At 47.3% G+C, this 27151-nt stretch overlaps 2 protein-coding genes across 2 annotated transcripts in view; both read left to right on the top strand.

Annotated features, from left to right (window-relative positions):
• The window catches only part of LOC309351900 (uncharacterized protein), a 28888-nt gene extending 19894 nt beyond the window's left edge, over window positions 1–8994 (top strand). The window contains exons 8-10 of the mRNA XM_081880081.1: window positions 1892–1957; window positions 3292–3457; window positions 8810–8994. Coding sequence (XP_081736207.1) covers window positions 1892–1957; window positions 3292–3457; window positions 8810–8872 — 295 coding nt within the window. The 3' untranslated portion in view covers window positions 8873–8994. The remainder of the gene's footprint in view (window positions 1–1891; window positions 1958–3291; window positions 3458–8809) is intronic.
• A 5784-nt stretch (window positions 8995–14778) lies between these two features.
• Window positions 14779–27151, top strand: part of LOC309351654 (uncharacterized protein) — a 246190-nt gene continuing 233817 nt past the window's right edge. Inside the window, exon 1 of the mRNA XM_081879440.1 lies at window positions 14779–14842. The gene's annotated coding sequence lies outside the window, so the exon portion shown is untranslated. The remainder of the gene's footprint in view (window positions 14843–27151) is intronic.

Here is a 27151-nt window from a genome sequence, read left to right as displayed (position 1 = left end):
TTTCTGAACCTGTGGGTCCCCAGATGTTGTTGAACTACAACTCCCATCACCCCTAGCTAGCAAGACCAGAGCTCAGGGATGATGGGAGTTGTAGTCCAACAACATGTTGAGAAGCACTGCTGTAGACGGAACCTATCCAGCTTCTTGAGCCATAACTTAGTTCAAAGAGGGCCAGATTTGATGAAGGGCCAACCAAAGTTGTTGACCTTTTTTTTTGGGATTGAAGTTTTTGAGCTTTATAAAGGATTTTACCCCAGGAAATAAACTGCTAGAGGGACCAGATTAAACCGACTGGCGGGCCAGATTAGGCCCCCAAAACGGACTTTGGACATGCCTATTATATGGCCAAAGGGTGTTTTTGAGATGATAATAATAATAATTTATTATTTATACCCCACCCTCCAACCAAATATTAAAATACAGTAATACATCAAACATTAAAAACTTCCCTAAACAGGGCTGCCTTCAGATGTCTTCTAAAAGTCTGGTGGTAGTTGTTTATTTCCTTGACATCTGGTGGGAGGGTGTTCCACAGAGCGGGTGCCACTACCGAGAAGGCCCTCTGCCTGGTTCCCTGTAACTTGGCTTCTCGCCACAGATAGGTAGCCGTGTTGGTCTGCCATAGTCAAAACAAAAAATTCCTTCCAGTAGCACCTTAAGGACCAACTAAGTTAGTTCTAGGTATGAGCTTTCGTGTGCATGCACACTCTGTGTATCTGAAGAAGTGTGCATGCACACGAAAGCTCATACCTAGAACTAACTTAGTTGGTCTTTAAGATGCTACTGGAAGGGATTTTTTGTTTTGGCTTCTCGCCGTGAGGGAACTGCCAGAAGGCCCTCAGAGCTGGACCTCAGTGTCCGGGCAGAACAATGGGGGTGGAGGCGCTCCTTCAGATTATCAGACAGGCTTGTTTCCAGACTGTCACTTGAGGCTGCTTCTGGTGTAATTTAAAACAGGAGTGAAATTTCATTTGGTCTGTGTCTTCAGCTAGCACACACACCCATGTTTGGATCTTGTTTAGAGATAGGACGTCAGGTGCATTCGGTAGCCTAGCAACAAAGGTTGCTCACTTAAATCAGGAATATGCAGGCATGCAGAGATGGGTATAAAAGTCAAGATTCCATTGCAGTCATTATATGGGGCTATGGTGGGTCTGTAAGCAATCATGTTTGGTGGTTTGACACAGCATTGTGAACTAGCATGGTGAAATGGATCTCTCTGCATATTTGCTTCTTCCAAGACGAGAAGATCTGCCTTATAATAGGTACAGTGGTGCCCCGCAAGACGAACGCCTTGCAAGACGGAAAACCCGCTAGGAACGCCTTGCAAGACAGAAAACCCGCTAGACGAAAGGGTTTTCCGTTTTGGAGGCGCTTCGCAAAACGAATTTCCCTATGGGCTTGCTTCGCAAGACGAAATGTCTTGCGAGTTCCTGCGGGTTTTTCCCCCTCCCCCCTTTTCCTAAGCTGCTTATCAGCTGATCCACTAAAAGCCGCTAAACCGCTAATAGCCCCAATCCGCTAAGCTGTCAATGGGCTTGCTTCGCAAGACTAAAAAACCGCTATACGAAGAGCCTCACGGAACGGATTAATTTCGTCTTGCGAGGCACCACTGTACTGTGTTTGGCTCCATCTTGTGCCTTGAGGCGATAAGCACTTTAATCTCAACTGAGTTGGGAAGGAGTTTCCTTAACTCTGGAAAAGGCTAGCCTACTGGAAAGCAGGAAAGCTCCGACGTTCTGCTGGAGGTGTGCAGACTCCACTGATCATGGCAGAGTCTGCACAACTGACGGTGGGCCTGTGTCTGACAAGTTGTGGCCCAACCGCCTTCTACAAGCCATAACAGCTGCCTGGGACTATCAGCTCTGAGTCCCTCTCTCCTGTCTCTTAGGGAACTGCAGGAAGAGTTGACAGGCTACGAAGAAAGACTCAGGCTGGAATTGGATGGGTGCGAAAGGTAAGGAAAGTCATGGTGTGTTTGGAGTGGAGGCAATAGACCATAGGTCATTGCTAGAGCATATGGTTTGTACACAGAAGGCTCAGCCACCATCCTTGGCATTCTTTCAACTTTAAAGAGTCTTAGCTGGCAAGTGCCAGGGATTGGCAGGCTCGTTTATATTTTGAGGATGATTCATGTTCTTATAGGGACACGGGTAGCACTGTGGGTTAAACCACAGAGCCTAGGACTTGCCGATCAGAAGGTTGGCGGTTCGAATCCCCGCGACGGGGTGAGCTCCCATTGCTCGGTCCCAGCTCCTGCCAACCTAGCAGTTCGAAAGCACGTCAAAGCGCAAGTAGATAAATAGGTACCGCTCTGGTGGGAAGGTAAACGGCGTTTCCGTGCGCTGCTCTGGTTCACCAGAAGCGGCTTAGTCATGGTGGCCACATGACCCGGAAGCTGTATGCCGGCTCCCTCGGCCAATAAAGCGAGATGAGCACCGCAACCCCAGAGTCGTTCGCGACTAGACCTAATGGTCAGGGGTCCCTTTACCTTTACCTTTACATGTTCTTATGTACCAGCATTGTCTTACACTTTCTTGACGTCCCAGGTTCATATTATAAAGTAGTTGCGTTCTACTTTATAGGCTCTATAAAGCCTGCCTGCCCTGGGGGCAGGGTCAGCCCCAATGGGGAGACACCGAAGGGGGTTGTTCCTTTGGGGGTTAAACGAGGGCGTGGGCCAGCCCTGTTATGTTAAAATTATCATTTTAATGGGGATGGGGTTTTAACCTGGGCGGGTGCTATACTATTTGGAGGGTGGGGTTGTTTTAAATTGTTGTTAAATGTTATTTCTTAATTTGGATTTTTGTATCTGTGGGCTAGAGTAGGGGCTTTTGTTGGGGAGTGTTTTGATTATTGGTGTGTATACATTAGTATTGTTAATTGTTTTGATTATCTGGATTATGTTTTGATTATTTTGATTATGTACCGTATTTTTCCGTGTATAACACGACCCCTATTTTGAGGGTCTCAAATTTATGAAAATGGGGGGAGATGTGTAAGACGACCCACATTTTTTAACATTATTTTAGAGTAAAAAAACCCCTAGTCTTACCCACATAATAATAATAAGTTATAAATCAAGCGCTGCTAGGAGTTGTTTCTTTTTGTTTTCCAATGTATTTCTTATATAAAAAAAACCAGTGTGACGTAAGCAATTTCCCCCCCTGAAAGCGTGGCTCAGAGAAAAAATGTTTGAGAGCCTCTGTGTTAGATGGAGGGAAGACTGATAACACAAGCTGATGAAGTAGGACACAGATTGTTCTTAACAATGTCAACTGTTGTCTCCAGATTCATCCAAGCTCTTCCATCGGAGGATTTCCGAAAGTTGGACAATCCTCAGGAGATTGCAGAAGCCATGGGCAAATACCTGTTCACCAAATTCTGGGAAAAGTGGCAGAGGGGCCAAAGGAAGCCTGTCTGTCTACCCTACAAGGAGCTGAGCAAGCCAGAGGATGTAAGGCCTAGTGTGTGTGTGTGTGTGTGTGTGTGTGTGTTGTGTGTGTTTGTGTGTGTCTGTGTGTAATTAATATATATATATATGTATATGTATATGTATATGTATATGTATATGTATATGTATATGTATATGTATATGTATATGTGTATATATATGTATATGTATATGAGATTGCCCGTTCAGAGCGAGGGCAGGAAGCATTGCCCTCACTTTGAACTGGCTTTATGACATGATCGTGTAGCCAAATTGGATTGGCCACGTCACAATTCCATCACGTTCATTGTGGGACCCCCAACTGTCTGGGAAGAAGAAGCTGCTGCTCTGGTTTTCCATTTTTGAAAGGCTCCTGAAATATACTCAAAGTCGAGAGTGGATTTCATGCTCTTTATTCAGCTCATAGTGGTGAGGAGGAATGGAAGTTCCCCCAGAATGTCTGCTTTATATACATTATTTACACAATGGGCCCCACATGATTGGCTAATTCCGGGATTCACCTGAGGGCCAATCAGGTAGCGGATTCACTCCACTTGGAGCTGGATTGGGTGGCTCCTGTGGACCAATCAGACTGCTGCATTCTGGACCCTATTGTTCTAGGACCAATCAGACTGCTGCATTCTGAATCCTATTGTTCTAGGACCAATCAGACTGCTGCATTCTGGACCCTATTGTTCTAGGACCAATCAGACTTCTGCCTTTTGGATCCTATTCAACTCAGTACAGAACAGCACCCAAACATCTCCCTGTTCGGCAGCCAATTGACAACACGCAGCTGAGAAAGTTATTTTGACACCCGGAGAATCACTCCTTTTGTACCCAGAATGCCTTAACATTTGGCACAGGATCCATTCTGAGGCATGTGCCCCTTTCTTTCATTCTCATGAGTGAAACTTGACTCCCATCTCGTCTCCAGGATCTGTCCAGCCTTCTGGGCATCCGTGTATTTCTCTAGCCATTATCTCTGCCACGCATAACATTTTGCCTATTAATCATTTCCCCTTTTACAGTTGCTCTCAAACAAAACGCCTATCCAGGTGCACAGGTGTGTGTGTGTGTGTGGAATGGAAATACCAGCCCAGGCAAAAGGTGACAACGTTCTCTCCCAGAAAGGCATGTTGAGCCCACAAAGCTATGTTAGGAATCTGCTCTGTGATTCCTTTCTTTGCTTTGTAGCAGATGCATAATACATAAGCAAAGGCTTCAGGGGAATTTTAGCATCCTGCTGCGACTTCCCCAACCACCTTCCCCAGCTTGGTGCCCTCAAGATTTTGCTGGTACGCCCAACTCCCTCCCTCCCTGACCTTAAAAACACAATAGCATAGAGTGGCTTAAAGCTCCCTTTTCATGCTAATTGGGCTGCTCTAGGGTGCTGGAGGGACGTGGGTAGCGCTGTGGGTTAAACCACAGAGCCTAGGACTTGCCGATCAGAAGGTTGGCGGTTTGAATCCCCGCGACGGGGTGAGCTCCCATTGCTCGGTCCCTTCTCCTGCCAACCTAGCAGTTTGAAAGCACGTCAAAGTGCAAGTTGATAAAGAGGTACCACTCCGGCGGGAAGGTAAACGGCGTTTCTGTGCACTGCTCCGATTCGCCAGAAGCGGCTTAGTCATGCTGGCCACATGACCCGGAAGCTGTACGCCGGCTCCCTCGGCCAGTAAAGTGAGATGAGCGCCGCAACCCCAGAGTCGGTCACGACTGGACCTAATGGTCAGGGGTCCCTTTACCTTTACTAGGGTGCTGGAGTCAGGGACCCTGCTGCATAAATGGGTCTCTGACCCCCTGTAATCCTGGACCGCTACCCCACTGCTCTGGGAACTTTCTCCTTCACCTTAATTTGTGGATCAGCCTAGATGATATTGCTTTTCCTGGCCAAGATGGCCGCCGTTGCGCCAACTTACAACTTTCCCCTGTCCCCCTGCAATTGTGTGCGGTTGTTTTTTTCAAAAATAGTTTTTATTAAAGATTTTCTTGTGTAACAAACAAACAAAGAAAAGCACATAGAATATCACCGTTTTCAATTCACGGAGTCTTTTTACAGTTGGCATTCGGTAGGACGTACTGTTGTCATGTATGCGGTTGGGTGAAAAGAGAGAGAACGGAAAAAATGGAGGGGATATTGATCTTTCATTCTGTTGTGTAGTGTTTGTGCGGGATTTTTGTCTCAGAGTCACGTGAGTAGGTCCTTTACTTACACAGCGGTTGGTTGTCAAACGTAATCCATTCCAGAAGACCGTTCGACTTCCAAAACGTTTGAAAACCGAGGAGCAATGTGCGGTCAGCAAATTCCATCGAGAAAATAGAGAAACATGCCTCGGAAGCCGCTCAACTTCTGAGGCACGTTTGAAAATGGAAGCATTCACTTCTGGGTTTTTGGAGTTTGGGTTCCAAATTGTTTGGCTTCTGAGATGCTTGAAAACTGAGGTTGCACTGTATACTTCCTTCCTTTGGTCGGCGTTGCGAGAGATTGGAGGGTCTAGTGCTTGGTTGGTTGCGTTCAGTTGGTTGAAGTTTGCTTCATTTGTACAACTGACTGGGTTGTTGAGTCAGATCAGCTATATCCAGTGCTATTTTTCTAGAAAAAAAAGGTGCTGGAACCCACCACGAACCCTCATTCTCTTAGAATGTCAATGGTGCCCACTTGAGAGGTGCCAGAATTGTGTTCCGGTGAGTTTCAGCTGAAAAAAAAGCCCTGATCGTATTGATTTGTGTACTGTTGGGTAGGGGGGAGAGATAGGTCATTGGAGCCCCTTCTCTCCCCCCCCCCATGTTGTGCTGAGTGAGGGTGCTTCCTATTTTGGACCCCTCAGCTTAGAAATGAACTTCTGTGGTGTGTAGAGTTCTAACATGGTGGCTGGGACAAGATCTGTCATGGCGTCAGAACTATGTAAAACAATATTGGAGACAAAGCTGGAAAGGCACAAGAACTTATTCTTAAATTGCCGAAATCTCCATCACTTTCCCTTAGAGTTGCTGAAGGATGAAGGACTGGAGAGACTCTATATGAAAAGCTGATGGCGTCTCATGAGCTTTAGGCGGCTGTAGGATTCTCTGGCAGGGGACTTCTGATGAAGGAGTTCCAGTTCGCTTCCCAAGAAGAAAGGTGATCAAAATTAAAACCTGCCCCCCTTTCTTCTTGGGAACTGAACTGGATCTCCTCCATCAGAAGTCCCCTGCCAAAGAATCCTACATGTGAATGGGCCCCTTTTGCTCATGAGACACCGTGATCCAAAAGGGAACCGCTGACTTGGAGGTGAAATATGCCGTTTTCTGAGCGGTCCCTGGCACCGTGTGTGACAGCTTCTTTGAACAGCCTGAGCCTGCGGTATGGAACTGGTTGGGAAGAAAGCGCCTGCTATGTTGAGCTGCTGTAAAAGTCTCTCTTCTGGCTAATTTATTAGTTGGCAAAGACTCGGGCTGGCCGATTTGGCCCATTGGTTCCAAATAATGCTTGGGGTGGGTTTGTCGTCAAAGGGCTTCAGCTTATGAACTTGCCGTCGTTCACTCAAGAGGTGTCGGCCATGATGTCGTCCCATCCCAAAACTTGGAACTGCTTAATAAGTGACCCTGCAAGGTCTGTAATCCTAGTGTAGCATTGTACAGGTGAATATGGGTCTGCTGGTGTGAATCTACTAATGGCCACCAACCTAGATGGCTTGAAACCCAGATGCCCTTCATAGAATCGAATAATTGTAGAGTCGGAAGAGTCAGTCATCTGGTCCAGCAGTGCAGGGATCTCAACTAAAGCATCCCTGACAGATGGCCATCTGAGCTCTGCTTAGAAGCTCCCAAGGAAGGAGAGTCCACCATCTTCCAAGGGAATCCGTTCTAGTGTCAAACAGCTCTGACTTCAGATGTCTTCTAAATATCAGGTGGTAGTTTATCTCTTTGACATCTGGTGGAAGGGTGTTCCGCAGGGGGGGCACCACTACTGAGAAGGCCCTCTGTCTGGTTCCCTGTAACCTCGCTTCCCGCAGGGAGGGAACTGCCAGAAGGCCCTCGGAGCTGGACCTCTGTATCCGGGCAGACTGATGGGGGTGGAGATGCTCCTTCAGGTATACTGGACCAAGGCCGTTTAGGGCTTTAAAGGTCAGCACCAACACTTTGAATTGTGCTCGGAAACGTACTGGGAGCCAATGTAGGTCTTTCAAGACCAGTGTTATGTGGTCTCGGTGGCCACTCCCAGTCACCAGTCTAGCTGCTGCATTCTGGATTAGTTGTAGTTTCCGGGTCACCTTCAAAGGTAGCCCCATGTAGAGCGCATTGCAGTACTCCAAGCGGGAGATAACCAGAGCATACACCACTCTGGCGAGACAGTCCGCAGGGAGATAGGGTCTCATCCTGCATACCAGATGGAGCTGGTAGACAGCTGCCCTGGACACAGAATTGACCTGCACCTCCATGGACAGCTGTGAGTCCAAAATGACTTCCAGGCTGCGCACCTGGTCCTTCAGGGGTACAGTTACCCCATTCAGGACCAGGGAGTCCTCCACACCTGCCCGTCTCCTGTCCCCCCAAAACAGTACTTCTGTCTTGTCAGGATTCAGCCCAATCCATTAGCTGCCATCCATCCTCCCACCGCCTCCAACCCTCAGAAAGTTCTTCCTGATGTTTAATCTTCCTTGATTTACCTTTGAAGAACCCTCAAGCAAGACCCTGGCACAAGAGCCCTCTACCCTCCTGTAAAGTAAAGGTAAAGGGGCCCCTGACCATTAGGTCCAGTTGTGACTGACTCTGGGGTTGCGGCACTCATCTCGCTTTATTGGCCGAGGGAGCTGGCGTACAGCTTCCGGGTCATGTGGCCAGCATGACTAAGCCGCTTCTAGCGAACCAGAGCAGCACACGGAAACGCCGTTTAGCTCCCCGCCAGAGCGGTACCTATTTACCTACTTGCACTTTGACGTGCTTTCAAACTGCTAGGTTGGCAGGAGCAGGGACAGAGCAACAGGAGCTCACCCCGTCGTGGGGATTTGAACCTCCGACCTTCTGATCAGCAAGTCCGAGGCTCTGTGATTTAACCCACAGTGCCACCCGCATCCCTCCTGTAGCTTCCTGCAATTGGTATTCAGAAGCGTAGCTGCCTCAAGCTGCAAAGGCGAAACATAGCCATCACGGTTGGTAGCCACGGATATAGCCCTCTCTTCCAGTCCTCTTTTAAAGCCATCAGAGTTATCAGCCATCACTGCCTCTGGTGGGAGGGAGTTCCACAGTTTAACCATGCAGTGAATGAATCAGTCCTTTTGTTTACCTGCCTTGAGAAAGTGCTTCTTCACACCTTGTTAACAAGACGGCGGTCCGTCCCTTTTGCCCTAGGTTTCCCAGAATGTTTGTAACATGCCCATTTCATCTCTACTACAGGTGGTGAACGCTGCTGCTCATCTGCTCTTGAATCTGCCGTGCTGTGTTTCCCCCACCATCTGAAGCCATTTCCTCTGGATATCTTGCCTTCTTCTATCAGTTGTTGGCTCTGGAATCCTGCAGCATTTGCAGCTAGCTGCCTTGACAATCTTTCTCCAATAGGCCCTAGTCAACAGACACACACACACACAAAAACCCCACTTTGGATAATTGTTTTGACGCTCTCCTTTCTCCTTGCTGGGATAGATGCTTTTGGGTGATTTTATTACACATGGTGATTTTAGGTGTCGTTGCTATTAAAGTTAATCATTGCTTAGCACTAAAGAAGAAGTGTTTGGATTTGATATCCCGCTTTATCACTACCCTAAGGAGTCTCAAAGCAGCTAACACTCTCCTTTCCCTTCCTCCCCCACAACAAACACTTTGTGGGGTGAGTAGGGCTGAGAGGCTTCAGAGAAGTGTGACTGGCCCAAGGTCACCCAGCAGCTGCAGGTGGAGGAGCGGAGACGCGAACCCGGTTCCCCAGATTACGAGTCCACCGCTCTTAACCACTACACCACACTGGCTCCTGCTAAAGAGCGACTCAAGTGCAGGGGTTGCAAAGGACAGACCCAGAGCCCAGATGCCCAAATTCATGGAGGACAAAGCTGTCAGCGGCAGCTAGCTATGATGGCTATGTTCTGCCTTCTCAGTCGGAGGCGGGATGCATCTGAAGAGAACTTGCTGAGAAGGGGGGAGTGTGCTGCTTTTGAACTCGGATCCTGCTTCCCACTGGGGGCATTTTGTCTGGCCAAAGCGGGAACAGGAGTCAGGAGCCAGAGTCAGTTGTCTACCCACCACTCTCTAAGGTTTCCCCTCTCCAGCTTTTTTTTTTTAAAAAAAAATTATTGATTTTTCGCAAATAAAAAAAAATACAATTTTATAATACAGACTGTAAATTACTTCACCCGTCATCTTCCCGTCCTCCCCTTTCATGGTTTCCATATTTACCCTTGTTTTTTGTTTTTTTAAATGATATTTTATTAAGTTTTCTAACAAACAAAAAAAGGTTACAGGACAATAAACAAAAAACAAGAAAAATACAAAAACGCAAAAATACAAAAATACAAAAATTTAAACACAGAAAAGAAAGAAAGAAAAAAAGAAAACATAAAAATCCCTTTTTCTCACCATTTCTTTACTTATTTTCTTGACTTCCTCACACCTCCCTTTTTTGTATTCCATTTAAAAATTGATTCAGCAAACTCATACCCTCTTAATTTACCCTTAATTATTTATCCTCACTTATTATAATCTCAGGTTTTCATCTAATATCAATCCATTCTTACATATTCTTATTTTACCTTATCACTAGAACCACTTAATTTCATTTCAACGTCATCAACATTCAATTTTTTTCCCATATTTACCCTTGAATGCTGCATATTTCACACAGACTATTCAATACATCCATTTTAACCTATTGCTTTTATTGTTGTTGGCCTGTCTGAGCCGGGCTTCGGCTGGGGAAGGCAGGATATAATTAAAATTTTATTATTATCTTGCTTAATAACGCTGTTGCTCATGTTTCAAGTCCTGCTCACGTTTTCTTCTCTCTATAGTGGTTCTTTAAATACTCAATAAAAGGTCTCCAGTCCTCAGGGGATTTTTCGTTGTTTTGGTCTCTAATCTTCGCTGATAATCTTGCCGGTTCCACATACTCTCCCAGAGTTCCGCCCCCCCAAGTGCAACCAACAGCGGCAAGAGTCTTGATAGCACAAGAATGGAAGAATGAGGAAATCCCAGCGAATGAACAGTGGCAAAGAAAATTGATGAGCTATGCAGAGTTGGCTAAATTGACATATAAACAGCGGGACAAGGACAACTGCGACTTTAAGGAAGAATGGGAGGTTTTTACAAATTATCTAAAAAGTCAACAAAATGAACTGGACTCCTTGGCAGGTTTTGAATAAACATACACAAGTTTATTGGTAACACAATAGATGATAGATATAGATAGATAGATAGATAGATAGATGATAGATAGATAGATAGATAGATAGATAGATAGATAGATAGATAGATAGATGATAGATAGATAGATAGATAGATAGATAGAGAGAGAGAGAGAGAGAGAGAGAGATAAGGTATACGTATAACTTTATAACATGCAGAGAATAATTTGTTCTGAGAAATCAGCTGATGGAAGTCCTGGGGGGGAGGGGGGAGGGAGGGAGCGTAGGAAAAAAGGCGGAAATAATGTATGTGATTATACGATTTGATAATTTGTTATGCTGAAATTGCTTAATAAAAAAAAATTATGAGAGATCCAGCAGGGCTCAGCAAATAGAAGCAAGGGGTGGGAAATCTGAACTGAAAATAAAACCCATCCCAACATGGGGAAGGGGACATGGGCAGTTTCCCCTTCTCCTGTTTTTGCGCAGCACCTGGGATGTCGCAGCCACTGGAGCACAGTGTCTTTTGCAGAAGGGATGGGTAGAAACACATTTTACCCCCTGCAAAGACGCCAGGTGGAAATGCCAGCAGCCTGCCCAGCTGGAAGCCAGATGTGCATGCCATGTTACTCATGGGAGATCTGTGTTTGGAGTTGTGCCGTGCTGAAATCTGCCCTCCAGTTTCTAGAAAGTTTTCTACTGCAGCATAAGAATATAAGAGCTCCTACAGTGATGGAGATAGGGACGTGGGTGGCGCTGTGGGTTAAATCACAAAGCCTAGGACTTGCTGATCAGAAGGTCAGCAGTTCGAATCCCCACGACAGGGTGAGGTCCTGTTGCTCATTCCCAGCTCCTGCCCACCTAGCAGTTCGAAAGCACGTCAAAATGCAAGTAGATAAATAGGTACCGCTTTGGCAGGAAGGTAAACGCCGTTTCCGTGTGCTGCTCTGGTTTCACCAGAAGCAGCTTAGTCATGCTGGCCACATGACCTGGAATCTGTACGCCGGCTCCCTCGGCCAGTAAAGCTAGATGAGCGTCACAACCCCAGAGTGCGCCACGACTGGACCTAATGGTCAGGGGTCCCTTTACCTTTACAGTGATGGAGAAATGCAGTGACAAACCTAGACTGCATCTTAAACAGCAGAGATACCATCTTGCCGACAAAGGTCCGTATAGTTAAAGCTATGGTTTTTCCCAGTAGTGATGTATGGAAGTGAGAGCTGGACCATAAAGAAGGCTGATCACTGAAGAATGGATGCTTTTGAATTCTGGTGCTGGAGGAGACTCTTGAGAGTCCCATGGACTGCAAGAAGATCAAACCTCTCCATTCTGAAGGAAATCAGCCCTGAGTGCTCACTGGAAGGACAGATCCTTCCATGTTTCAGCTTGACAATATCCTTCTTAGATTGTGGTGCCCAGAACTGAACTCCAGGTGTGGTCCGACTGAGGCAGAATAGAGTGGTACCATCACTTCCCCTGGAAGTTATAGAACTGCAAGGTTGGGAGGGACCTCATAGAATAGAATCATAGAATCATAGAATCATAGAATCATAGAATCATAGAATCATAGAATCATAGAGTTGGAAGAGACCACAAGGGCCATCGAGTCCAACCCCCTGCCAAGCAGGAAACACCATCAGAGCACTCCTGACATATGGTTGTCAAGCCTCTGCTTAAAGACCTCCAAAGAAGGAGACTCCACCACACTCCTTGGCAGCAAATTCCACTGTCGAACAGCTCTTACTGTCAAGCAGTTCTTCCTAATGTTTAGGTGGAATCTTTTTTCTTGTAGTTTGGAACCATTGCTCCGTGTCCGCTTCTCTGGAGCAGCAGAAAACAACCTTTCTCCCTCCTCTATGTGACATCCTTTTATATATTTGAACATGGGCATCATATCGCCCCTTAACCTCCTCTTCTCCAGCCTAAACAGTTCCCTTAGCCGTTCCTCATAAGGCATCGTTTCCAGGCCTTTGACCATTTTGATTGCCCTCCTCTGGACACGTTCCAGTTTGTCAGTGTCCTTCTTGAACTGTGGTGCCCAGAACTGGACACGGTACTCCAGGTGAGGTCTGACCAGAGCAGAAAACAGTGGCACTATTACTTCCCTTGATCTAGATGCTATACTCCTATTGATGCAGCCCAGAATTGCATCTAGTCCAACCCTCTGCAATGCAGGAATCGCAATGCAAGAATCACAGCTCGCTTGGTTCGAGCACAGCTCAGGCTCCGGCTTCCAAAAGGAGCAGGACCTTTTTTTTTACGAAATGCATACACTCACAACTTTTCTAAAAAAGAAAAATAAGAAACCACCTTGGCTGCCTGCCAGTTCTCCTCCCTCTTGCACAAGGGAGAAGAAAAGCTGAGGCTTAAAGTTGCCAAAGGGGCTTGTCAAAGCGAAACGGAGAGTGCCGAGATGCGGAGATAAACGGGGCTGCTGGAACATTTCTTGGTCCCATTCCAAGGGAAGCATTTTTCAAGCGTTCGAGCAATCAGCCATGTTTGAAAGCAATCAAGGGAAGTCGGGGGACGGGGGGAGGACAGGCAGGAGATGGGCCAGCAAACAAAGGCGCTGGCGGGAAATTGCCGCCAAGAGCAAATGACTCTCCATCTTAACAAACTTGAGGTTTCAGAGAAAGGGAGTCTTGTTTGCCAGAAGGGCTGGATTCAAACATGCAACAAAATAGCCGGGCGGGAAGGAATTTGGAATGAGAGTAGGGAGTATGTAACATTTTAAAAAGCCTATAATTTTGAAAGATCTTCTCAAGTAGAAATATAGCGTTTCAAGGAAGAGGTTTAGACTAAAATCTCTCTCCCTGATGGGCTCACTTTCTGCTTGCAGGGAGGCTTAGGAAAGAACAGGAGGGAGCATTTGAAAATTCCCCACGTTACTGTGGTACACAGTCCACCCCATCATTGTGTTGTTGTTGTTTAGTCGTGTCCGACTCTTCGTGACCCTATGGATCAGAGCATGCCAGGCACTCCTGTCTTCCACTGCCTCCCGCAGTTTGGTCAAACTCATGTTGGTAGCTTCAAGAACACTGTCCCACCATCTCGTCCTCTGTCGTCCCCTTCTCCTTGTGCCCTCCATCTTTCCCAACATCAGGGTCTTCTCTTCCAGGGAGTCTTCTCTTCTCATGAGGTGGCCAAAGTATTGGAGCCTCAGCTTCAGGATCTGTCCTTCCAGTGAGCACTCAGGGCTGATTTCCTTCAGAATGGACAGGTTTGATCTTCTTCTTCAGATGGGTGCAGTATAAGAAATAATAATAATAATAATAATAATAATAATAATAATAATGATGATGTTATTATTAAGGCCCGAACCAATGGATTCAAGTTCCAAGAAAGGAGATTCCGACTAAACATCAGGGAAAATTTTCTGACAGCAGGAGCTGTTCGGCAGTGGAACGGGCTCCCTTGGAACGTGGCGGACGCTCCTTCATAGGAGGTTTTTAAGCAAAGGTTGGACGGCCTTCTGTTGGGGATTCTTTAGCTGCATTGCAAGGGGTTGGACTAAATGACCTCTGGCGTTCCCTTCCAGCGCCGTGATTCACCCTCCCTCCCTCTTTCCCTTTCCCTCAGGTGTTTGATGGCTGCTCCGTTTGGGGGGGGGGGCTGTTCTTGCTGAGGAATTCCACAACGCAGACTGTTATGGATGTGTTTTGCCCATGAGGTATATAGGGGGGGGGGCTTGCCTCCCTCTCGCATTCCTTATTACAAGCATCACAGGGAGAAATGGGACCACTGCAAAAAAAAAAAAAAAAAAAAAAAGCCTGCCTGACAGCCAGGAATCAAAGAATAAGCCCCATGGCAGCCCCTCCTCCTCCTCCCTCACAACTTTCCCCCAACTCTCTGCTCAGAGTTTGGGGGTCTTTTTTTCGCTCTTCTTGCTGACACGGGAACTACAGCCGCTTGGTGATTCTTGAAGGAACAGTCTGGTCTGCCTGCAGCTTGGATGGTGTTTTATTATTGAAAAAGACCCAGTTGGAGAGAGGATCGAGCCCTTGGCCTCTGGGACAGACGAGGCCGCTGGACAAAGTTTTGCTGTTCATAGTGTTTTATCGCTACAGCGGCCAAAGATGTGCCCACAAGCTCAGAGCAGGTATGTGGTGCTCATATCGCCTTTAGCAGAGCTCAGGGTTGGGTAGTTTCTTTCTCAATTTACTCCCAGCGAAGCAAATCACCGCATTTTAGAAGTAGGAATTGGGGACGGGGGGCGGGGGGGGGGTAGAAAATTGTTTCAGCGTGCTTTCAAAGGAAAGCCTACTTAATTCACACTACGCGAGCCAAAACACGCCGTGCTTTGACGTTCGTCTTTCTCCAGATTTTGCAGTGCCGTTCTCCAGCTAAGGAAGGTGTACAAAAATGCATGTAACAGGGTAAAGAATGCATAGAAATTCATATAATCATGAAAAGAAGATAGCGAAAATGCATCTTGTTAGGGCAAAGGGCTTTGCAGAAATGTGTGCATTATGCAAAATTCTGTGTACAGAAATGTGAATGTTAGGATAAATTCACAACAAAATGCTGGTGAATTTCCATGATGAGTTGTTGTTGTTTTAAAAAATGCAAACTGGTTTGGAAATGTGGAGGACTGATAGGACAAATGAGAAACTCGGAGGAACAAAAATCTACAGATTCACCAAGGACTAAAGGCAAGTTCTTATTAGCCCCTATTTGTTTCACTAGGGAGTTATGCACAGGGTTAAATCTCCTGTTGAAATCTGGGCGGCTTTGACACTGTAATTCTACACAGGGGAAACAAGTCCACATTATCACTGAAGGGACTTTTGTCACTTGCTATCTTCTGGAACCTTCTGCATCTCTTCTCAGAAGTACACCCTACTGTGTGGAAAGGGGTTTGCTTGCTTGTTAAGCTACAGGGTTTCCCCCTGAAAGTGCAAGACTTTGGTGGGATTTTGTTGTTGGCTGTTTGTGCTAGCCTACGCAAAGCATCCTGATTGGTGCCAGTTGGTGGCGATGATGATGATGATGATGATAATGATACTGTAATGATCATAATTTGTTATTTATACCTCGTCCATCTGGCTGGGTGGCTTCCAACAAAATATTAAAATACAATAGTCCGTCAAACATTAAAAGCTTCCCTAAACAGGGCTGCCTTCAGATGTCTTCTAAAAGTCTGGTAGTTGTTCTTATCTTTGACGTCTGGTGGGAGGGCATTCCACAGGGCGGGTGCCACTACCGAGAAGGCCCTCTGCCTGGTTCCCTGTAACTTGGTTTCTCGCAGTGAGGGAACTGCCAGAAGGCCCTCAGCGCTGGACCTCAGTGTCCGGGCAGAACAATGGAGGTGGAGATGCTCCTTCAGGTATACTGGACCAAGGCCGTTTAGGGCTTTAAAGGTCAGCACCAATACTTTGAATTGTGATTGGAAACGTCCTGGGAGCCAATGTAGTTTAACAGATGAATCTTGGATACGATGGAGATGTAAAAGATTTGGATTATTATAAAAGATGCAGGAGGAAATAGCTAACAAGAGGACCCACAAAGGGGAGGAGGGAATTCCAGGAGATTTTTTTGGAATCTTGTGTTTATGTTGTATGTTGGATATGTGATTGTAAACTGTAATTTGAAAAATGAAAAAAAAAAAAAAAAGAATTCCAAAGCTGTGGATTTTCACAGGACATGAAATTGCTTTACTGAAACTCGCACACACACACACATACACATACATAAATATCCCTGTGCACAGAGGAATGTTGGATATCTGCCCAATTCAAGATCTGGGTGGGATGAGAGGAAGAGCCTTCTGAATAACCTTCCACGACTTTGCTGCTCGCAGGCGTCTGGGTCATTAGTATGCAATTAAAGTCAGGGTTGGGCCAAGAATGTGGACCCGTCTTCCCAAACCTCACACACCTTGTCTGGGTACCGCCCAATTCCACCTGCTGCAAATTGGGAATGTTCTGCTGCTGGGCCTAAATTCCATTACCTCTCACATAACACTAGAGCTCACACAGACATCCCCAAAAGCTGAATGTTGGGGAAGATAACAAGAAAGTACAACTTCACACAGCAGATAGTTAACCTGCAGAACTCCCTCACACAGGAGACAGACATGGTCATCAACCTAGATGGCTTTAAAAGAGGATGAGGGAAATTTGTGGAGGATAAGGCTATGAAGGAACATAAGGACATAAGAAGGGCCTGCTGGATGAGGCCAGCATCCTGTTCTTACAGTGGCCAACCAGATGCCCCAATGGGAAACCCGCAAGCAGGATTCGAACACAAGACCCCTCTCCCCTCACTCTATGGCCTCTAGCAAGTGGTGCTGGCAAGGGCTGATGGGAGTTGTAGTCCAGAACATCTGAGGGGGGCATTCAGGTAGGCAAAGGCAGGCCTACAGAGCTTGATTCTCCTCCTTGATCTTATGAAGACATGCAGAGTGGGTGCTTTCTCGTGAGTAGGGGATGTTGGAGAATGAAAATACGAGACAAAGGAGTGGAAATCGCTTTTTCTGCTTATTTGTCTCATGTCTGGAACAGAAATTGAACCTGTAAATACAACTAGTTGCTTTCAAGATAGATAACTGATGCCATCGCATAGCCCTGCCTTGCACAGTGTTTATTTTGTATTGAAATGACCTTGAATAACATAGGTAGAGATAAAGGTAAAGGGACCCCTGAGCATTAGGTCCAGCCATGGCCGACTCAGGTTGCGGTGCTTATCTCTCTTTATTGGCCAAGGGAGCCGGTGTACAGCTTCTGGGTCCTGTGGCCAGCATGACTAACCTGCTTCTGGCGAACCAGAGCAGCGCACAGAAACGCCATTTACCTTCCCGCCGGAGGGGTACCTATTTATCTACTTGCACTCTGACGTGCTTTCAAACTGCTAGGTTGGCAGGAGCAGGGACTGAGCAATGGGAGTTCACCCCGTCGCAGGGATTCGAACCGCCGACCTGCCGATCGGCAAGCCCTAGGCTCTGTGGTTTAAACCCCAGCATCACCTGCGTCCTGAATAACATAAGGACAATGTAATTGACGTAACTTCATGTTGGCATCCATCCGTCTTGAGACACAGCAGAGTGCACCTCCAGGGCATTAGCTGCACCCAAGTGACCTCCCTGGGCAGTGTGTCTGGAGGTCCTGGGCTGAATGGTCACTTTAAATTTGAAGATGTGTATTTCTTTAAAGGCCAGAGCAAATAACATGACCTAGTTTTACAGCTGTGAATTAAGCTGTTGGGTATGGTATATAAAGAGCAGCCTGGAGCTCTCTCAGTACCCTGGTGGATGGGTCATGCTTATTGAAAAATTGTAATTTATTGTAAAAGGAGTTTTTGTTTTTGTTGTTAAAACCTAGCAAAAGTTATTTTGCTTTTCTTGAATCTGTGGTCTCCCCAGCACGCCTTCTGCAGTGCAACTAATCTGCAAATAGCCAAGAGACAAGACCCCCCTCTCAGCCTCGCTGATGTGGTCCAAAGGAAAGCAGAGCAAGACGTTTGGCACCAGCTTGGCTGCAGAAGTTGCCAGAAGGTGGCGTATAAGACACCATCCAACCGTCTTAAGGACTCCATTCTGGATTTGTGTAGGGCTTACTCTTTTCTTCTCCCAAAGATATTCCCCAAGGTAGAGGAGATTTAGGACCAGAGTTTTCCTTCTACCCCTCCCCTAACACCCCATACACCTCTTTATGTAATTAATTATGTGACTTCAATAATTACATAAGTAATCTCATTTCTCCGCATCAGACAAGGTAGTTTTGGACATGTTGCATTGCAGGGGGTTCAGGGCCGGATTGAGGTTTGATGAGGCCCTAAGCTACTGAAGGTATTGGGGCCTTTTATATGTCAGGCTGTCCTTTGTCAACAACAAATGGTCGCTGTTCTTTTGTGTTGAATATATGCTATATGGTAATTTGTGGACCTAATAGGTATCTAAAGCCATTTGCACGTAACAAATAGGAGCCTACACAACACAAAACAAAACACTGTTGCTGTAGGTAAAGGGACCCCTGACCATTAGGTCCAGTTGTGACCGACTCTGGGGTTGCGGCGCTCATCTCGCTTTATTGGCCGAGGGAGCCGGCGTACAGCTTCCGGGTCATGTGGCCAGCATGACTAAGCCACTTCTGGCAAACCAGAGCAGCGCATGGAAACGCCGTTTACCTTCCCGCCGGAGCGGTACCTATTTATTTACTTGTACTTTGATGTGCTTTCAAACTGCTAGGTTAGCAGGAGCAGGGACCAAGCAACGGGAGCTCACCCTGTCGCAGGGATTCGAACCGCCGACCTGCCGATTGGCAAGTCCTAGGCTCTGTGGTTTAACCCACAGCGCCACCCGCGTCCCTTTGCTGTAGGGAGGTTTTATTTTATTTGTTTTTTATCTTATATTTTGGAAATTTACATCCAGTGGGTTTTTCCTTCAAATTTTTTGGGGGCCCCCAAGAGAGTGGGGCCCTAAGCTACAGCTTGTTTAGCTTATACGTAAATCCGGCACTGAGGGGGTTGGACCAGATGACTATAGAATTCTATGATTCTATGGTGGAGGATGAACTGCAGCAGAACGGAAACTGTGCTGCGCGCGATGTGTTCAGGGAAGAACAGAAAAAGCCTTCTTGCATCTATACAGTCAACCCAACATCCCCAGCAATACCAAGCAGTGCATTTTACAGTGTGCCAAGGAGAGGGCCTCTTTAAAAGCGCTTCCTTCAGCTGTTTTGTGTTGCCAACTGGGGCATATCTCCCAGGATGGGGGAGATGTGAGTGTGGGCACCCCATCCCCGAAATCTGGATTCTCGCCCTGTCTGTTTGAGAGCTGTGTTGCTAATTTCCTCCAGCCTCGCTTTCCAAAGATGTCTTTCCAAGATTCTGCCCTGGCTTGTTCCAGCTGTTTAGCCTGGACGGGTGCCAGAAGTCATTCTTCTCCGGATAAAACAGCAGAAAGGGCTCTTTGTGCATTTCAATGGCATATTAAGAAAAGGTGAGACTGGTCTTTCCAAAGCTGAAAACACTCCCATTCAAGGCACATTCAACAGAGCCCAGGCTTAACCCCCTGTCTGGCAATCAGCAAAAGGGGACAAATTTATGAATGGCTGACGCAGCTTTCTGCAGAACCCCATATTTTGCTCCGTATCGACACGGCTGGCACTGGGAGAGAAAACCTTGAGTGGAAACATCTGGGGAATGGCATCCTCGAGAGCTGTTTGCTAATGTGAGAAGTGGGTTGCTGATTGAATAGAGGCCCCCCGGATTTGTTAGATTGGAAACAAATTTGAAAATGAATTAAAGTTGGGGGGCGTGTGCTATGATCGCAGCTGGCAGCATTGTATGGGTGTGCAAAGAAATGGGCAGGAAAAGAAAACTGAACGCTGCTTTGGCTGATATGAGTTTCGGGTGTGCAAGGCGGTGCCGGTGGGGGACAGACGGACGGGGGACGGGACGATGACGACTGAGCAGAAATGCCCCCTTGTCACTTCCTCAGGCAGTCATTAAGTTGGGGAAGGGGCTTCAGGAGGTGAATAAAAAGTGGAATGAAAGCTGTCACGCTGGTGCTCTTGGCAAGTGGTTGCAGATCACACACACACACACACACACACACTGCCACTGTGGCACAGAATAATAGAATTGTAGAATGGGAAGGGACCCCCCAGGTCATCTAGTCCAACCCCACGCAGTGCAGGAATTGCAATTAAATAATTCCTGACAGATGGCCATCCAACCTCTGTTTAAATGCCCCCATTGAAGAACCACCTTCCATGGGAGTCCGTTCCGCTGTCAAACTGTCTAAAATTAGCTTCTTCTTTATCAGAATCTGCCTTCTTGTAATTTGAATCCATTGGTTTGTTTCGTCCCTTCTGGAGCAGCAGAAGACAAGCACGCTCCATCTTCCATCGGACAACCCTTGAGATATTTTAAGATGGCTCTCATATCTCCTCTCAGTCTTCTGTTTTCCAGGCTTAACACACCCAACTCCTTCAACCATTCCTCATAAGGCATGGTTTTCAGACCCTTGATCAACTTGGTTGCCCCCCTTTGCACACATTCCAGCTTGTCAACGTGCTTCTTAAATTGTGGCACCCAGAACTGGACAAAGTATTACAGGTGGGATCTGACCGAGACAGAATACCATCACTTCCCTTGATTGGGACTCTACGGTTCTGTTGATGCAGTCTAGAGTAGCATTAGCTATTTTTGCTGCTGTATCACACTGTTGACTCATGTTCAGATTGTGGTCTACTAAGACCCCAAGATCCTTTTATTGTGCCCCCGCTCCCAATTATTTATATTTGTACAGCTTGTTCTTCCCGCCTAAGTGTAGAACCTGACATTTGACCCAACTGAATTTCATTCTGTTAGTTCTGGTCCAGCCGTCCAGTCTGTTAAGGTCATCTGGAATCTTGATTCTATCTTTTGAGGTTTTAGCTGCCCCTCCCTGGTTTGTTGTCACCTGCAGATTTGATGAGCAAGCCTTCAGTTCCTTCATCCAAGTCGTTTATGAAGATGTTGAACAAGGACCAATGAACTCAGCTTCTCTTTGAAAGACTGGTGAGATTCATTGTTCCAGTTGGGCAGGGATTCTTCCAGGCTTGACTGAAATGCTAATCCGAAATCGTTTCCTCCTTCTTCTAAACTTGGACCAAAGAGTTGTTTCGGTGGTGATGTGCTTTTGCATTCAGGCGCAACAATAGATACTGGGGGCAAAGAATGAGTTGATGAGACGGAGGAGTTGCCAGTAAAATCCTGCTTGGTCGGTGCCTCTGAACAACCCTGACAAGTTTGCTGGGGGTGCTAGATTACAAAGCCAGGTTTTCAGTCTTCTTTTATTGACCAGACCTTGCCAAGAATTCTCACTCACATACACCTTGTTCTTTCTTCTTAACATTGCTAGGCAGTTTGTGGCCTCTCCAGAAGTGGATTAATAGCCATTTGCAAACAAATAGTGTATTTTTCGCTCCATAAGACACACCTTTTTCCTCCTAAAAAGTAAGGGGAAATGTCTGTGCGTCTTATGGAGAGAATGCGTGGTCCCTGGAGCCCAATTGCCCAGGGGCAAAAAGCAGATCGTGCTTTTTTTTTTTAGAAAGAGGGAAGGGGGTGTTGAAACACAGCTGTTGAGCAGCTGATCGGCAAGCGATTGGAAGGAGATAAGGGACTCTAGCGATAAAGGAAGCTGCCTGGGAGGGGGGAGGTAAAGCACATGGATCCTCAGGATTTTTGCATTGGGTCACCCCAAATTCACCATCAGATCACACAGCATGTCCATGGCTACAGCTGGCACCAAAAAACACACACATCCACTGTTTTGTGGGGCCGCAACGGCGCAATAACGTGGTTACAATGCATGGATCCACATGGATCCTCAGGATTTTTTGCATTGGGTCACCCCAAATTCACCATCAGATCACACAGCATGTCCGTGGCCTAGCTAGCAAGGCCACAGCTCAGGGATGATGGGAGTTGTAGTCCAAACAACATCTGGGGACCCACAGGTTGAGAACTGCTGAAATAGATGAATGCAGGGAAGCATTCCCAAAGGGGCGTGTGCTCAATCCCCAAAACAGAGTGTAGGAAATATCATGGAAATGTAAGAAGCATCATGACTGCATCTTGACCCTGCATTGCATTTCCAGCAAACCCTGCCCCACTTAGAAGCTTATGAGCGGGGCATGTAGGCAAAACCAGGAGCATAAAAACACATGCCCAGATCAAAGAAAGTTCTTCTTAACACAGCACATAGTTAAACTGTGGAACTGCAGGAGGCAGTGATGGCCACTAACTCAGATAGCTTTAAAAGAGGTTAGTACAGATTCATGGAGAAAGCTATCAATGGCTACTAGTCCTGATGGCTATGCTCTACCTCCACAGTCGGAGGCAGATGTGCCAACTCTAGGGGGCCGAGATGTCTTTAGCCCCTTGTATATTTGTTGGAGGGACGCGGGTGGCGCTGTGGTCTAAACCACTGAGCCTAGGGCTTGCCGATGTGCTCCCATTGCTCGGTCCCAGCTCCTGCCAAGCTAGCAGTTTGAAAGCATGCCAGTGCAAGTAGATAAATAGGTACCGCTCTGGTGGGAAGGTAAGCGGTGTTTCTGTGTGCTGCTGTGGTTTTGCCAGAAGCGGCTTAGTCCTGCTTGCCACATGACCCAGAAAAACTGTCTGCGGACAAACGTCGGCTCCCTCGGCCAGTAAAGCGAGATGAGCACCGCAACCCCAGAGTCATTCGCGAATGGACTTAACTGTCAGGGGTCCTTTACCTTTTTATATTTGTTGGAAGGGAGCCGGGCTTTGCAGCATCAGTGCTCAGCCTCCTCCAGGGCATTTTCCAAGCAAGCAGAGACTGTGCCTACATGCAACCAACCTCTCTCCCACCCTTTTCATGCCTCTTCTGGTTCTGGGAGACAAGTGGGGAGAGGAGCTTGTCATAGCAAGAGGGGGAGAGACCCATGACACTTCACTGGCCGAACTCATCTTTGCCTCTTGGTCTCCTTCCTCTTCCTGCTTCAGCTTCTGCCTTTGATTCTAGACTTCTCTCTTCCACAGACTCTCCCAGCTCACCAAGCCCTGTTACCTCTACAGCCTCTGACACACCCTCTTCCCAGTCTTCTTCCTCCAACCACTCACCATTGTCCCACCACCACTGCTCCGGCTCTGAGCCCTCTTCCCTTGGGGACTCCCCAGCCAGTTCCTCCCACCATTCCTTTGCGTCCAACCAGTCCTTGACCGCTAGGCTGAGAGGCAGGGACTGGACTGAGGTCACCCAGTGAGCTTCATAGCTGAGTGTGTTTTTGAACCCTGCTCTCCCAGGTACTAGTCCATCACTCTAACCACTACACCACACTGCCTTCTTATGTCCTTTAGGACAGCAGGGAGAGAGGTCTTCCCCGAACACAGGGTATTATTGGAGCTCTTGTTCCCCTCCTCCTCCTTCTCATTCCAGCGCAGGATCCAAGCAGGCAGCCCAGAAACCAGCTCGGGGCAAATTTGTGCATGATCACATCCTCTCAGCAAACGCGGCTGTCAGCTTGAGTGAGTGGAAATGTCATTTTTACAATCAACCCCGGAGCCACGATTCAAGCGATTCTATCCGACTTAGTTATTTGCTTTCGCTCTCCAGTGGAATAAAAAAAAACCTCGTGCGGGATTTGCCGGGCCTGGGATTCAGGCTCGGTCTGCTCAAAAGCTAGGAAAGAATATTCTGGCAGACCTTGAGGCTGCCACACACGCCCTCGATTTTCTCCCCAGGCGAATGCTCCACAGGTGCTCCCACTGACGAAAGTGTGCACCTGGTTTGCAAACAAGATGGCGGCCTGTCGCAGCCTGTGCGTAACTCTAGCCTTTTGTCTCTGGATTCCAGACGTCAGCTTTCGCCTGCCTGTTGCCAGCTGTGCTGGCTGGGGCTGAGGGAAGTTGTAGTTCAAAACATCTGGAAGTCACAGGGGTGGTGAAAGCTGCTTTAAACATCTGGTGAGGAGGACCCGACTATCAATGGCTGCTAGCCAGCGTGACTGCGGACATTATCAGAGACAATATGTCTCTGAATTCCAGTTGTTGAGAATCGCAGATTTCTGCTGTTGCTTTCAGGACCTGCTATTGGGATTCCTGCTGGGATATCTGGTTAGCCACTGAGAAAGCCACTTCCAACCTTCGGAGGAGGTGGGGTTGCGGGCTTCACGGCCCAGCCCCGCGCGATTGAGGGGATTCCCAGCCATGTCATCTCCTGGCCAGCCAATCGGCTGGCTCTGGGGGTGTGGCCTGCCTTATTTAAACCAGGACGTGGCCGGGGATCTCCCTCTTTGCCGCCTGCCAGCTGTTCCTGCTTTTCCCACCCTCTCGCCCTATAAGGTTTTCATTCCTTGACCTTGCTATGGATCTCGGTTGGTCACTGTTGAGGGGACTGGAAGGGAATTTTTCCACTTGGCAAATTGGCACCAGCCACTAGGTTTTTGCCTATCTCATAGCAAATCGTCACAACTTTCTTGGCATTGGCGGTTAGGCATTGGTATAATTCTGTAGTTGGAAGAGGGGAGGTAATGCCATCACCTGCCACGCATATTGAAGGGTAGCCCGATAAAGGATTCTGGGGGGTGGGGGTGGCCCTGTCCGAAGCCTATGGAGGTGAGGGCCTAAGGCACGCCCCCTAGCGGTGACCCAAGGGGAGTTCCTAGTTGATGTGCATCAGCAGGACTCCCCCTACTGGTGGTTAACCCTTCCCGGACTTCAAGCGGACGGGCTGAAGCCAGATATAGTCGGTTAGGACCAATGCCTAAGCCAATACCGCTCATCACCTGTAACCAATAAAGTTGTGGCCTTATTTAGCCCATCAACCTTCATAATTGTGTCATGTGTCATTATTTCCACTGGGGGGGGGGGACTCGCCACACAACCGAGTGTTAGACTAGATGGGTCTTTGTCTTGGGATAGGGGTAGGCTTGTGGTTCCTTCTTCCGCCACTCTTTACGAGTCATGGCACAAAATGTTTGGAAACAATCTTAACACTACAATGTGCTAACTGTAAGGAAGCCGTCCAAGGTCAGGATATTTAGCAAGGTACAACATAGCTGCCTTGTGGGATATATTCGGGAGGAGAAAAGGCTAACGAGTAAATCCTACACAAATTCGGAGTGGAGTCCCTAAGGCAGTTGGGTGGCTCCTTGTATGCCCTCTTCTGGCAACTTCTGCAGCCAAGCTGGTGCCAAACATCTTGCTCTGCTTTCCTTTGGACCACATCAGCCAGGCTGAGATGGGGGTCTTGTCGTCTGGGCATACCTGGATCTCCAGACACACCACCCAGGCTTGCACCCCATGAGGTGACTTTGTTGCTGCTGATGCAGTAAAAATAATGCGGGAAGCAGGAGTTACAAGTGTCTCTGCAGCCACAGCAGCTGCTGTGAGTCTCCAGCAATTGGGATTCGCCCCCAGAGGCACACTACGTTGTCTCTCGAGACAGATGGATGCCAACATATCTGTTCTGGAGTTTTTGCCAGCCCTCCAGAGAAGTTATTTTTGGACAGGAGAGAGGGAAAGGAGGTTTTGCTGAGCAAGCAGAGGTTGCTGAGTGAATGGAACAGCTTGGTTGGATGCAGCCCATTACACCAGGGGAAACTTAATGGGTAATATTAAAATACTTTCAGAGAAGTTTGCACTAAGATGCAGATGGATTTTCACGAGGATTAAAAATTCTTAAGCTTGCACTTAAGACCTGGAAAGTGAGAGAAGCTGAAATGGATAAATTTGCATATCTCTACCAAGTCAATTATAAGGGACGCGGGTGGCACTGTGGGTTAAACCACAGAGCCTAGGACTTGCCGATCAGAAGGTCGGCGATTCGAATCCCCGCAACGGGATGAGCTCCTGTTGCTTGGTCCCAGCTCCTGCCAACCTAGCAGTTCGAAAGCATGTCAAAGTGCAAGTAGATAAATAGGTACCGCTCCGGCGGGAAGGTAAACGGCGTTTCCGTGTGCTGCTCTGGTTCGCCAGAAGCGGCTTAGTTATGCTGGCCACATGACCTGGAAGCTGTACGCTGGCTCCCTCGGCCAACAAAGCAAGATGAGCGCCACAACCCCAGAGTCGGTCACAACTGGACCTAATGGTCAGGGGTCCCTTTACCTTTACCAAGCCACTTCTATGAACAAGCTAAACTCTTCTCAAAACTTGTGAATGCTTGCACCGTCCCTGAATTAATGCTGCACTGCTGCTATCCTCCTTTTGGCTGAAAGAGAGATTTGGTGTTGTCGTTTTAAAGAAATGTTTTTAATGAGTTTTCAACGAGTGTTTCTCAAATGCTAAAGATCTGGTTCTGTTCTCTCGCAGCTGACTTCACTTGGGAGCAAAGCGTACTCAGGCCAACATAACATTATATAGGGTGTCAGGGTGACTTTTACAGAGCCCTATAAAAACAGAGGGGAAGCTGCTCCCAATAACCATTTGCAAGGAGCAATAAAAGATCAAGGGCATTGCTCAGATGCCATCTGAAGCCCTTCTGTTTGTTGAAATGGTTCCCATTCCCCAGCGGATTTTGCTTTTCATTTCATTTTATTTTTTGGAACTCTTAAAATGCCCTTCCCTTTTGCCGCGATGGAAGCTGAAACAATAGAGGGTCCTTTGGCACCTTAAAGATTTATTACGGCATAAAATTTTGTGGGGCAGAGTTCGCCTTGTCAGATGCATGAAGTAGTCACTTGAGTGTGTATGTGTGTGCATTATATGTTCAGAAAGAAGAAGAACTGTTGGTTTTATAAAATGAGTTCCAAGGGCTAAGCAATGCAGGAGACATAAGAAGTTCCAGTCAGTATGGATATGATTCGGTTCCCGGCAGTAGAGGCTGGTGACGCTGTAGCACTTAGCATCACCACAGTTTACCAGGAGGGGGCGAGGTCTGCATGGTTCAAGCAGATTGGCTCTGCTGGTGTGTTTGCACCGCATCAACCTCACCACCGATCGACCCTCCCCTTCC

This window comes from Podarcis erhardii, assembly GCF_964252035.2.
Source record: "Podarcis erhardii genome assembly, chromosome: 10".
Lineage (NCBI taxonomy): Eukaryota > Metazoa > Chordata > Lepidosauria > Squamata > Lacertidae > Podarcis > Podarcis erhardii.
Note: the sequence above shows the minus strand (reverse complement) of the source record. Positions and strands in the feature narration are given on the sequence as shown.